The sequence below is a fragment of the Leopardus geoffroyi genome, chromosome B1 (genome assembly GCF_018350155.1).
Source record: "Leopardus geoffroyi isolate Oge1 chromosome B1, O.geoffroyi_Oge1_pat1.0, whole genome shotgun sequence".
Lineage (NCBI taxonomy): Eukaryota > Metazoa > Chordata > Mammalia > Carnivora > Felidae > Leopardus > Leopardus geoffroyi.
Genome location: NC_059327.1, coordinates 164,755,088 through 164,769,732, shown reverse-complemented (window position 1 = coordinate 164,769,732; position 14,645 = coordinate 164,755,088). Strand labels below are relative to the sequence as shown.

The following is a 14,645-nucleotide window of genomic DNA, read 5'->3' as shown; positions in this document are numbered from 1 at the left end:
AAAAACCTCACATTCTGCAGTACTATACATTAAAAATGACAAGATTTTTGTGGGAAATAGTCCTGAAACAGACAACTTAAAACTCAAGCAACTTTCTTAGTAGAACATTTAAAAAAACAAAAGAAAACTATAATGATCCTGCAAAAAATACTAGCATAATTAAAAGCATGTTAAATTTTCAATGAATAAAATAAATACAACTGGCAAATCTAGGGGGAAAAAAAGTTGAAATTAACTTGATGAAAAGAAAAGATTGAGTCTGTTGAATGAAGGAGAGACAAAGGTAACATAAACAAAGATCAGAAAGAATCATACAGAACTTCTAAAACAAAGTAGCCAACTGAGCCAAGTAGCCATGTGGGAATAGATGGATACTGTGTACTTCAGTGTACAAGGTGACTGAAAAGGAATTGAACACTTCCCAAAGAGTATTATCTATTAACTAGAGTAGATACAAACATGTAATCAAACCAATTTTAAACAAACTGTCACAGTTATTTCTATAAATTTAGAAGTGCCCAATATGCACCCCTTGTAACCCATGGCTCGCATCAGTCCTGTGGTCTGATCGACTCAGTTTCTTTGTAGCATATTACAGCGCCAGTTGAGATGGTGGCTGCGACGTGTTTCTTCATTTCCTTAAAGCTATGAAGAAGCGCCACAAACACAAGGTTACTGATCATTTATAACTTGTTTATTGGGTAATACAACTTTGGAAACATTCGATTGTTTCTTAATTCCCTTGCATTCTTCCTTGGCTCTGTTGTGTTTAGCTGACTTTGTGTATTTTATGTTAAGCTGCTGTTAACTTGGTGGCTCAAAAAGACCAGGAAAAAATACATTTGAACCCAAATGACTTTTGTGATAACAATGATAAATTTTCCTTGCTTTCAGTTGTAGGTGATATTATTTATATTAGAGAGACTCATATTGTGCTGTACCATACATGCATGATCCTGTTTAATCTTCAGAACAATTCTATGAAGTATGTACAATTATTAACACATTTTTCAAATTATGAAATTGAAGCTTTGAATAACTTAACCTACAATCATACATACATAGGTGGCAAGTTAGGATTCAAACCCATGTTGATTCTGCTCAGGAACCCACGTCCACCTGGAGAGGTCTGTCATATCTATGGTTTAGTACTAAGATACAAAAGTATCCAGAAATATTTCTGGTTTTTTTCTAAGATGAACCGTAAAATTTAAGGCACCGTGGAAAATTGTTGCCTGGAGATTTGTGTACCTCATTTATTTAGCTGGATATATGCAACAACATGTTTTTGAACCAAGTTAAATTTTAAATTTAGAATTCCAAGTCTTGTAAACTATGTAATTAAGAGTGCCATTATGATACTCATATGGTGTACTCATAAATGGTATAGAAAGTAGGGAATCACAGAACTTTAAAAATAAAGTTATACTTTGAACTCTAAGCTATCTTGAAATGGTGAATGATAACTTTTGTGCCTTTAAATCTGTAAATTAAGTTCATTTGACCCTTGAAAATACTGTGTTTCTGAGTTTTTTCTCCCTTAGTATATTTTTGCCTGAAAGAAGAAGCAATCCACAATGTTAATACAATAGGAAAGAAAATTTTATAGCACTAAGGAGATTAAATAATAAAAATCAGGCATATTATAAGCTGCACATTTACAGCCTCTGCACAGATAATCCAAAACATTATTTGTACTTGTGCTTTTATGCTTAGTTTGAAATGAGTTCTGAATTTCTCAAAACTTTATATGATTATATCTTCAGACATCTTCCCTGTTCTTTGTTAAAACCAGCTATATCTATATTCTCTTTATTCCATCATTATTAGTACCAACTTTTTACTCAGGGTTATTTCCTTATGCCCTCATATATGCTCTTTATTTGAACTATTGTAGCACCTCAGAGCTGTACGGAAATGAAAAAGACTCTTGACAAAATTCTAGAAGAAAAAAGAAAAGGTTGAGAATCTATAATAAAAATGTTAATAGAGAAATATATGACCATATCTTAAATTTTGTGATAATTACTTGAGTTCTCTAGTAGAATTAGCATTGTGTAATCATCTGCCGATTCCCTAGAAATTTTTTCTGTAGGTGAATTTTTCTTTTTCCCCAGAGAAATATAATGAGATTCTAATCACTAATTTACTTTTAAGTGGAAAATATGTATGCAGTTTCATAGTGGTCTATCTCGGTATTTGAACAGTGTATAGGCAAAAGAGAAAGTAAGAGACAGTCCTTTGTATTTTCAATTGTATATACTTGTTTATTTTTATATTTGTAGCTATAGTGAAGCTTATTTGCAATTAAAATGCCACAAACATTTATTTTAGGGTAAAATCACACTAGTCACAAAAAAAGTTTTGGAAAATGGTAAGTCTGGAATATTATCAAGTTTAAAACTTAATAAAGTTTATTTTATAAAAATATTTTAAGCCTTTTGTTTAAGTTAACATATTTTACTTCATAATGTATTATCTATTTTCTTAAAATTTTACATGTATCTTTGATCCATAGAAATGTATGTATGTAACTGTTCTTTTAATTACTATGTGTGTGTATATATATGTATATATATTACATATATATACTGTTTTCATGATAGCCTTTTTATTTTGATATAGAATTATATATAAATACAATAGTAAGTTTTATCTATTTTATACATGAATTAGTATTCTTTATTTTTTGTATAAACCAGTTAGTATCATAGATGTTGCATTTTGTTTTCTTTTAAGTATTTATTTTTCCAGCCCTTAAGTGGTAAAGCTTTGGTTCTTACTTGCTGGTCTGCATGAACCTAACTTTGCAAGGTTGCTATTACTTCCACCCTCGGGACCACTTCTTTTGCCTTGTACTATGCCAATCACTGTTTTTTATATGCTTATTTGCTGTGGCTGCATTATTGTGGATGCTGGCATTCAAATATGAATATTATGAGAGTTCTAATATATTTTCATTTTTATAGCTGTCACCAATTTCTGACTTTTATATTTGGAAAATGTGAGTAACTTAAAAAGTTTAAGAAAACCAGAGCATTGCAGAGGTCATGGATATATGCCATTTTCTCTGTTTCTCCAGTTAAAGGAAAGATTGTTTGTCAGGGACAGTTTTTCAGAAGACTAGTGCCTTCTTTCTAAGACCACTAGAGGTTCAGTAGAAAATTTAGTTTTCAGAAAGCTATAGGAATATTGGTTCAGAAATAAGAGGAGGGAGAAAAACCCGAGGCAATCTGCTTGTTTAAAAAAATTAAAATAATACTCAGACTCTGGTTAGTATTTTTAAATGTTTACTTTCACATGTATTATCTCATTTGAACTTCACAAAAGCCCATTTCTTATTTTTTATAGAGAGGAAGCAGAGATACGTATATATTACATGTGCAATGGCATATAACTAGAAAAGTGCAAAACTACTCTCTCCTTCCAACTCCTCTCTGAGTTTCCTGATTTCCTCCCAATATTTGTTTGCATTACATCATGCTGACTTAACTGCAAATTCTTGGATGACTCTATTGGAGCATAATTGAATTACAAATACTTTGTAGTATTTAGAATCACTTAATTGTAGAATTACTACAAAAGAGTAAGATAACCCAGTGTAATATTTATCCACTTACTTACGTTTCGTCAAATAGACGAATAATTTTGCATGGGATACAGAGTATTCCCGCAGAGAAGAGATGTATGGTCAGTATTTTACTCCGGACTTTTCACTGAAGGGGGTGTGATATCCAGGGTAGTTATCAGCTTATGCATAACCAGACTTTCTGAGGCCCATGGGGAAGGAATCCTCATCCAGATACTGTTTACAACCAAACACTGAAAGATTATGCTTGAATTTTACATAATTATGAAACATAAATTCAAAGAAATAAGTCATGAATAACCTGTGTAATGGGCTAATATAAGAATGAGTGACATATTTGTAGATTTTTTTTTAATAAGGAACATAATGATGAGTCAGTTATATAATAACAAAGAGGTTTTACAAATGTAGTTTTTCTGGCACTTCTGTAAATTTTGATTGAATACATCTGGGATGGGTACCTGGAATCTATTTTTTTAGAAGTGTCTCACCTGACTCTAGGGTATACTCAAGTTTGAGAACCACTAGATTAGGAGGATCTAGAATGCTTAGTTAAGATCTCTGGGTTTTATCCACTCATGTGTTCCTTAGTCATTCAACAGGTATTTGTTGGGTGTATATTATGTTCTAAGCTCTGAGGTTATAAATATAAATGAGACAGCACGTGCCCTTCAGTAGCAGGAAGTGATTGGCAAGAACTTCTGTGGGAACAGAACAAAGGCATTAAACTCAGCAGTGTAAAGAGGTTTTCAGGAAAGATATTGAAGCTATCTCTCAGCTAGCTCAGGAAGAGCTTATGAGACGACATGAAGAAAAGAAAGACCGGTTTACCCGACAGTACGATTGGTAATGAAGTCTTAAGAATAGCATCCTGATTATAGTGGTTTTGTAGGACTGAAGTGTAGGATGCAAGATGGTTAGTGGATGCAGTGATGTAGGATGGGAGAGATACCTACCAGGGACAGATTGGGAGGTTTTTAATAAGGTATTTGGATTTCATCCTGTAAGTGTGGAGAGCCATGATAGGCTTTTAATCAAGGTTACTACTTCTTAGAAAATCCATTCTGGTAGCAATGTGAAGAATGGATTAAAGTGGAGGAGAGACTAGAAACATTTAGAAGCCTGTTTATTGCATAAACCTGGCAAGAAATGAGTATCTGAACAAAGGCAGTGGTGCAGGAGGTGATAGGATCTGGATGAACTTTAAAAAATGAAGTAGAAGAGATGTAACTTGGTAACACTGAGAAGATGAGAGGTGGGGAGTAAGAGAGGATTGAAGGGTTACTCTGAGAATTTGTAAGCAATAAAAGTTTCAAAACAAACTGTCATTGCAGGGTTAGGGGGAACAGGGGTCATTTTACTTAGCAGTAATTAACATCTTTTATAGTGACTTATGTTTATTTAGTATTTCATACTTGGAGATTATTTTTAGCATCTCCCCATGTGACAAAATTATGTTCAATAATAATTAAATAGAATGAGTTATAATAATAATGGCTGGGGGAAATGCAGGCAATGAAAATATTCTTTTATTGAACTTTATAACTGTTAGTAAATAAATCATAATGTCAGCATTATAATGGAAAAAAGATAATGGGTTAGTATTTTTTAATCATTTCTAAAGGAAAGTATGTTTTTATGTATGAGTCTTTCACAGTAATGAATATTACAGGTTTAGTTTCTATAAATTTGTCAATAACTGATCTTTGTCAGAATTGATCTTGCATATTGAAGCTCAAAGCAACACTACAGTCAGATTTATCAATTTATCATCACTCATTTTGACTGAAGAATAGTCTTCAATTTTTAAACCTGGGAAGGTTCCCCCGCCCCTCACCAGGCAACTGTTATACAAATAGGGAAATATTCAACATAATGATAAGCATGGCAGAATTTCATAAAATTCCATTTTATAATACATTTCAGAAATTGTCCTGTTGTCTGTGTCTTCGTTCCTTTGGGGATCAAATCTAATGCCTTCACAGTTGAAATATCTTAAATAATACCCAGTCACATACAATGACAATATTGAAGTAACTCCTATTCTGTCTCACTGACTTTATAATCACTGTACCATCATTGTTTATTTCTAATCTGTCTAAATATAGGAATGTATTATTGTACCACAGGGAGTTGAAGGCACATTCTGTGCTAAGTGAACTTGATTTCAAATCTCTATGAACTTTTTGAAAGAAACATGTAGTGGAATCCACCTGTTTTAAAGAAGACTATATAATTGGAAGTTCTAATTATTTTTCATGTAAATGCAATATATATTAAAACATAAGTATTAAAATATGTTCATTTAAATCTTACATATATGCTATTAAAAGGCAACAGTAACTGCAGCAAGTGTTTATAACTTAGGCCATAAAACTGTTTTCTTCAGGGAGGAGCATTTTATTACTGACATTGATTATTAATCCTGGGACATGATGATGATAAAAAACCAGATCAAGCTGGGATATTTTTGTTGTTGTTGTTCTGAATTCCTTACAGACCATTCACTCACTCACTGCCTACACTGGAGTGGGGGGTGGGACAGCACTTTCACTGTCCTTCCCTCGATGCACATGCACAAAGTGGAGACCCAAAAAGCCACTGTTCTCATTCAAAAATAGGGTGATGAAGGTCTGAATTAAATGTGTAGGAGACAATAGAGATGTAAAGGAAGAGATCTACAGAACTGCATGGATGACTAAATGGAAATAAAGTAAGAAAACTTTGAGCTAGAATGACTTGGAAAATGGTGGTGTATGTTTAACACAAATACAGAAGTTTTTGGAACTGGTCAGTGGAGGAAGACTTTAACCTAAATAATGGTAGTATGAGAGAATGATATTTTTACTGTACCATCTTTACTTTTCACGGTGGAGTCTTGCTGATTGGAATTATATAAATATTAAGAGAGAAACCAAGGAAACCGTAAGAATTTTTAAACAGCTAACACACTGAATTCTATTATTTTAGAAGGATTTGGAGACTTTCAATTTAACTACTACACTTTGTCATTTAAAAATAATTTTGTCTTTAGAAGACTGATCAAGTTAAGATTGATAATTGAGATAAAAATTTGGTTTTCTTATTTAAGGGTAATACAAGGCTATGTAGTATCTTAGGAAAATCACTCATTTCCTTCTGTCAGATTTGTATCAGGCAAATTTAGAGTACACTGCCTGATTCTGTTTGCAATCTTTTTCTTCAAATTCCCATTGGATAGTTTTCATGTTGTGACCCATGAAACTTGAGGGATAAATAAAGTTCATTGGAGTTATCATAGCTATTAATTTAAGTATGACCTTTCCAAAACAAATTATAGATTCTATTTGATGTTAAGCTCTCATTTAAAACATTTCAGTTGTTGATAGGTATTGTGGATTGCCAGGGTAAATACAGTCGGTGACCTTTTGCCCTTATTTACTCTATTCCAATCCTAGTGGCCTACTTCCTGTTCCTGGGCACGCTCTTACCTCAGGTACTCTACCATTGCTTTTCCTTCTATCTGCAATGCTTTCCCCAGATATCTATATGGCTTGCTTCCTGTCTTCCTTCAGATCTTTGAGCAAATGTCATCTCAGGGAACTCTTTCCTGATCACCCTATTTATGATCACAACTTATATCTCCCATTTCCTCTCTGCCTTCCCTACTTAGTTTTCTCCTTAGCAGCTATCACTATATGACTGTTTGACTCTTTGTTTATTATTTATTTCTCCTTTCCTTCCAGAATGTTAGTTCCATGAAAGTAGGAATTTTGTCTTTCTAGTTGGCTATTAAATGAATCTATTGTACCTAAAACAGTACCAGAAATAAAGTAGATAATTAAATATTGGAAAGAGTGAAAAACAGCAGTGAATGAATGAGTAAATGAATGACCCTATGAATGATTGAAAGGATATATGAATAAATATGTAAGAATATTCAATGATGATGGCATCCTGTATTTCTGTGGGGTAGATATGAGGTAATTATAAAACTGACTTTTTTTAAGGTTTGGAGAAATTTTTACTAGTCTTCCTGGGAATATTTAAGCTAAATTGGTGTATTATTTAACTACAGTAACATGTGGAGTGCTGTAAATTTGAAATCACATACATTTATTACTCTTTAAAAATATTTATTCTCAGACAGTAGGGAAACAATAGCTTTTCAGCATTGATAGGGTTAAGCAATAGAGCAAAAGAGAAATTCTCCTTAATTCTCTTTGATGGTATTATCAAGTATTCCCTTATCAACCCAGTGATTGTTTAAATGCTGGCCAGATTTATGGTTGTGGGATCTCTCTCTCTCTCTCTCTCTCTCTCTCTCTCTCTCTCTCTCTGGCGTATAAATCCCAGAGGTATATGAAGTCCAACTTTCAAATCAGTAATGACATTTTAGAACCACTTAAATAGGCGACCATACTGGTAGGTTTGGGACTTTTCAGTTCAGTGAAGCTGTAGTGAGTTTTAACTCTGGATGGCTCTGAGCTGCTACTTTTGAGAGTTTCATTACAGTTAATAGATTAGGAGTTTTGAAGAAAGCTTAGAACTTCTCATTGATCACTTTAAGAAGGAGATGCTTTGACTCTTCCAAACCCATCAATCCCACCAACACACACTGTGCAGCCCCCCTCACATACCCCTCCCCACCCCACATACATATGTGCACAGACCAGATATGTTGCTACCCAAAGTCTAAAGTATAAATTAGTTTTATTCTACAGCAAGATGATGTTAAATGTGTTAAAGCCACTGGATTTTGACTCCCTTGAGTACCTGCCTGGTTCTGAGTTTTCTTCTCCTTTTTGAGTATGGAGATTACTGTTTTATGTTAGGGCAATTCATCTAACAATAACTGCTTCGCCAAAGTCTGCTTTTTTGCATTGAACAAGTACTACTTTTATTTTATTCTATACTGTGTGCTTGTGTTCATCACTTTTACTTAATTAGCTTTATATTCTTTGCATCCTGTAGCATGTTTGCCGGTGGTTTGTTTTCTCTTTAATATTTTGATTGGCTTACAGTATTGTAGATTTTCTCATCTATAGGAAACTGTTTCTGAAAGTATGCACTTTGCACTAAGATTCCCATCCCTATTTCTTTCCAACTTAATGCACTAAGCATCACTTTCAGATTCCTCTGCTTCTAGGAGTCTAACATATTTTCACCTTACGGTTTCTGTTCCTTGATAAATTTTCAAGTATGTATTAAAATATTCACGTTTACAGAAGCTATAGCCTTTATCTTGTCCTTTCAGGCAAATATTACAGTTCCTTATTTTTCAACAGCTTCGCAAAGGCTGAAAAATTTGCCTCGTACTTCCCTCAAAGCCAAACAGTTGCTTCAAACTTCATCTACAAAAAGAGGTAACTACGGCCTCTTACTGAGTTTTACATTTCAGCAAATGGTCTAACAGTTAGTTAAATCTCATATCTTTTGGCATACTGAGTCAGTGATGTGTATAGGGCACGTTTTAGTCTTTTTTTTTTTTTTTTAAACTAATGTGGATTTATTCTCTGTTACTTGGATAAATCCAGAAGAAACTGATTTTCTCCAGAGGTATGTATTGGGTTGCTCTACTGAAAGGAATAAATGATATGTAATATTTTCTGTTAGAGAATTTATCATGTTTCTTACCAATCTAAAACTGAAGGTCATTGTTTAACTTAATATAGATGAACTAATAAATGGTTAAAATGAACCAAATGCCAGACATTTTGTGTGTAAATTTCTTTCTTCTGACTTTTGGATATATGTATCTGTAGGGTGAAATGGGAATGCTTTCACATTAGAAATGACCAGCAGTAATAAAAATGAACAGAAGCCTCAGAGGAAATGGGTCATAACAGATACAAGCAGTGGGGATAGTATTTCCCCTGTCCAGAACATGTAGATTTCCTGACCGCTTCAAAACTCAATAAATAACAAAGATATATGAGGAGGATAAAGTATTAAAGGACATTATGTGGAAAGAGGAGGTTTGAGATTTGATTTGTTAAAGAAAAAGATTTGGTTAATATGGGTATTGAAGTACTGAAATAGATATTTTAGCAAGTTCATTAGTGTGTAAGTGTTTTGGTAATCATTTGGATTAAATATGACTTAAGGAAATCATTTTAGATAATAGAATCTGAAGGAAAGAGAATAGTCAAGTGGAAATGTTGGATACATGAATATTTGTGTTTTGAATACCAGAAGTTGATCGGAGCCCTCCAATATAGATGTCTTTTGGTACTGTCAGATCTAACCGACTGGATATTATATGTTCTTTTGATAGAAAAGGTGACTTACTAGGAATCATTATAGAAAAGGGTCTTTATAGAAATTATTTGAGGACCTTATGCTTCTTTGTTTTTGAGACTTCTAGATATTTTTGAGTACTTCTGGGCGTGAGAAATAGGTGAAAACAGGAGCATGAAAGGATTGTGGCATCTAAAACAGCACAAATCATTACTATACCATAATAAAACAGAGGATTTTAATTTTGTATAAATTTTGTTGTATGTCTCTGTAAGCTGCTTTATAATTTTGAGGGGCATCAGGTAGATTTAAATAATTTTCGGTTTTTACTTAAGGAGTTTTTGCTATTTATTAGGTTAATAAGATCAAAACTTCTGGCCAATTTTGTTTCTTTTTTGCTTTTGCTCGTGGAGGTTATGTATTTTTGTGACTCTAAGCCACCAAACTCTCACCCTCTATGATAAGATGGACAGGAAAACCCAATCTCATAATTCCTGGTACCTTTACCTACCTAGTTGACTTAGTAAAGGGAAAGTTTGTATGTGTGTGTGTTGGGTTTTGTTGTTTTGTTTCATTTTTTTAAATCTCTTATTTAACTTAATCCAGACTCATATTTTTTGGTTGGTATTATGGCTTTGGGATGATCATTTTATACTACTAGAAATTCTGAATCAATTGAAAAACAGACACAGATATACAATAGGATTTGAAATATTAGGTTAATAGTGCCTAGCTGGCTCAGTTGGTAGAGTCTTGAGTACAAGCCCCATGAAAAAGAAAATATTAGGTTAATTACTGGAAACGTTGAATCGGAGAATACCTCCTGGATCCAAGGCCAAGTGGATTTTCTAATTTTCCCTCATACCTAGATTTTGAAAAAGAGGAGTCTGCATTGGACTGTGTGGTATTTTCTATAAGAATAGGGACGTGAGGCAGACGAGATTCAGATACCATATGTTCATAGGTACCTTTGGTACATTAAACCTGGACTAAAGACACATGGACTAGATAGTAAATTGTCACATAAATCAATTGTTCCATCATGGTGATGAGCCTATAACATCTTCTAGAAAGTTGGTGTACTTATTTTAAGGACTCACAGGATCATGGGAAGAGGGAGAAGGTGGTTCCCTTAACAATTGGAAATATGATCACTTTGATTTTAATTGCATTTAGTAGTAGCTGGAGTTTGAATATGGGAAGGGAAGTAAAAGTGTATTGCTTGGCACAAGGAGACACGTCATAAACATTTGTTGAATGAACACAGTCATGCCACTAACTCAAGCCTGGACACATTCCTCCGCATTTTCTTCTTGCAAGGTTTTTTTGTTTGTTTCTTCAGCCTATTTCTCTCTTTGAAGAAAAGAAAAAATCCATTGTGTATTGTTAAGTCTTCATAGGCATGACTGCTTAAACTGCTTTGACAAAGAGATATTATTCATTCCTCCTTGTTGGGAACACAGCGAAGAGGAAATAAACAAAGTAGAGACTTCACCAAGTCAGAAGGAAAAAGTGAAGACTAGTTAGAAAAAGTGAATGTATAGATCAGGACAAATTCATATGCAGAAACGTACTTTAGAAGGAGAGAGGCAACTAAGGACGGAATGTTGGTTGTCCAGCACTGCTTTAATTCACTATATTTTGAATATTTGAAGTGAAATAAGCAGTGTTTATAAGAGGCCATATTGATAGGCGTTTAAAATGCTGTTATCAGACTATCTGAAAATGGAGAACCTGGGAATTTTGCCATTAACTTGGATCCAAAATCTAAAATTTCTTGTATTCCCTTTTCATCAACTCACAAGTATTTACTGAATCTGTATCATAAACAAGATGTACTCATTATATGCTTTTCTTCCCCCTGCCTTTGTCATCCTTCTTTACTTTTTTGTCTATTATAGTTGTAGTCAAAGCCAGCCTCTGCTGTACAGAGTTTTTAGATACAGTTAAAATGATAGGAGTAGCTCCCCTTCCCATGATTTTGCTACATAAAATTGAGAGAATGGGAAGAGAGAGGGTGCAGGGCTCCCTCCAAACATACAAATTCCTGTTAGTTATTTCATGCTATTTTTGGAATGATAATTGAATAGATTTTACTTATATTTAGAGTTGATAAGTTTTTCTGTGATTTTCCAAGATTATATTTTCTTCTTTAGTTATGTCTTGACTACATGTTTCTTTTGCTGAGAAAACCTAGGTCAGAATTTTCTTTTCTCTGAAATTTGTGCCTTTATTTTTCTCATTAAATATTGACTGCATTTTAGAATATTTAAGTTACAGTCTGATTAACCTCATTATATTTTGATTTCTCCTAGCCCCCAAGTTTATAGGTAAGGCAAAAATGCTGCTACCATGAGAGGAAACACTTTTTATAATAGTAAAACTATAACTTAGTGCACTTCTTTACTTTCTAGTTTTTCCTCAGGTTATACATTAACCCTTTTAAAATATTTCTCTCCATATTCTGAGATTATAGAACTTTTTGACTTGTCCTTTCATATACTCTAGTACATTTTTCTAAGAACTTAAGATTAATAAATTTAAAAGGATTTCTAATTTGCAAATCTGTTTATTTAAATTTGTGCTATTTTAAAGTATAACTCAAATTCAGAAAACCACATAATATATACAGAGTTTAATGAAGTATTATAAGGCAACCCCCTTGTGACCACCATTCATACCAGGAGACTCTAGCTTGCTGCTTCAGAAACTGCTTCCAAACACAGTCCTCTCTTGACCCACTCCCCCAGAGTAGCCTTTCTTCTGAATTTTTATAGCAATCACTTCCTTACTTCCCTGTATGATTTTTATCATCCAGTAATGAAACTGTAGTTTTGCATCTTTAATATATGTCTTTTTAAGTTTCTCTTAATTTATAGTTTTCCTCCAACTCTTTACTCCCCCTTGTTAAGTTCATTTGAAGAAGCCGCTAGATCATTTGTCCTGGAGATGTGGATGTAGATACACAGGCTGGATTTTGCTGATATCTTTCCATGTCATTTAGCAGATTTTTCTGTATTTCCCATAAATTGGTAATTGGATTTAGATGCTTAACTGGATTCAGTTTTGCTATTTTAGGGTAAGAGGTGTTGCCCTAAGGTGTTGGTGCTGCTTTAGCCACAGGTGCATAAAGCAATATCGCCTCCTTTTTGTGATATTAGCAGTCATTGATACTTAATGCCGATATCCTTACTTTATTAGGTATTGCAGAATTGGTTTATTTCAATTCTAACATTCCTTTTTTTTTTTTTTTTTTTTTTAATGTATATATAAAGAGAAATTTTTTCTTTGGGCAGTAAGAGAGAATCCTAAGCAGGCCCTGCCCTTAGCACAGCAGTATACTTTCATTAGAAAATTCCGAATAAATGCATATTCTTTCTCACTGTTTTACCAGTTACAAAATAAATTGGCAATTTACCATCTTCCAAAGGTGACCAATATTTTTCTTAAGTATTTATCATTATGAACTTACAGATTTAAATATTTTTTATGTGTTTTGATTCATTCTGGATATTTTCCCAACTTTGGTTCTTCAAGTTGGCTCTCAAGTCTTTTTTGACACAGCCCTAGTAGTCTTTGATAAATTCTTGCCAACTGGTATGGCACATTTGTACATGTCCTGCCATAGACCTGTATTTAGTTGTTTTTCTACAAACTCCTGATTTCCTTTGGTAGGAAATGGTATTTCAAAACCAAAATTTGAGGGGATATATATATATATATATTTGTTTTGTTTTTGTTTTTTTAATGTTTATTTTTGAGAGAGAGAGTGCGAGCAGGGGAGGGCCAGAGAGAGAGGGAGACACAATTCAAAGCAGGCTCCAGGCTCTGAGCTGTCTGCACAGAGTCCAATGAGGGGCTCGAGCTCACAAACCCGTGAAATCATGACCTGAGCTGAAGTCAGACGCTTAACTGACTGAGCCACCCAGGCACCCCCAAAATTTGAGTTTTTAGCTGTACTAATTGCTACTAGCTTGATCATTGTTTCTAGATCTTTTTAGTTACTAGAGCTAGTAAATGTATGTGTTTACTTGTGTTTGCATAGTTTTTAAGATTGAATACCTTCATGAGTCCATGCTAATACTTCATATTCAAATTCAGGGCTTAAGGGTAATTACTTAATCTCTTAATTTACATTTGTATCTTTATCTTGCCCTGAGAATCCTGTCTTTCGTCAACACGTAGAATATCATTCATTCATTCATTCCTTCATTTTAGAGAGCTCACAAGCTGAGGAAAAGGGCAGTAAGAGAGAGAATCCTAAGCAGGCTCTGCCCTTAGCACAGAGCCCCACACGGGACTCAGTCCCACTACCCTGGGATCATGACCTGAGTCAAAGTCAAGAGTTGGATGTTCAACCAACTGAGCCACCCAGGTGCCCCTAGAATATCTTTTAACAATTTGTTTTATCCTATATTATACACAAAATCTGGGGAAAATAGTAGCATAGTACCGTACAATATGATTACTGAAAATAGTCTATAAAGCCTTTTGCATATGCTCACTCCTTTTTTTTAAATGGCTACACTGTATAACATTATCAAGTTAAATAGTTATTTGTACTCTTTTATGTATCTCATTTAGTCTTAGCTCTACGTTTAAATATATATTTAATGCTTACTGCTAGTCTGTACATTATTGTGCCACCAATCATTTTTCTTGTTTGAAACTCATTCTCTAGTAGATTCCTTAAAAAATTATAGGAGCAGTATCCACTCCCTCAGTTTTTGTTGATGAAAGTTTGTCTGCCCTTTTTATATTTGAAATTAATGAGCTAGATATGAAATCTTTGGCTCATAATTTCTTTCCTTGAATGTCTTAAATGTATTACTCCATT

General features: G+C 33.7%; 1 protein-coding gene across 2 annotated transcripts in view; it reads left to right on the top strand.

The window, feature by feature from the left end:
- The window catches only part of SLAIN2 (SLAIN motif family member 2), a 73,950-nt gene that overhangs the window by 46,320 nt on the left and 12,985 nt on the right, over positions 1-14,645 (top strand). Inside the window, exon 7 of one of the 2 annotated variants that reach the window (XM_045474139.1) lies at positions 8,857-8,934. The exons of the other annotated variant lie outside the window; for it this stretch is intronic. Within the exon in view, the coding sequence (XP_045330095.1) occupies positions 8,857-8,934 (78 nt within the window). The remainder of the gene's footprint in view (positions 1-8,856; positions 8,935-14,645) is intronic. 2 annotated transcript variants of the gene reach the window in all.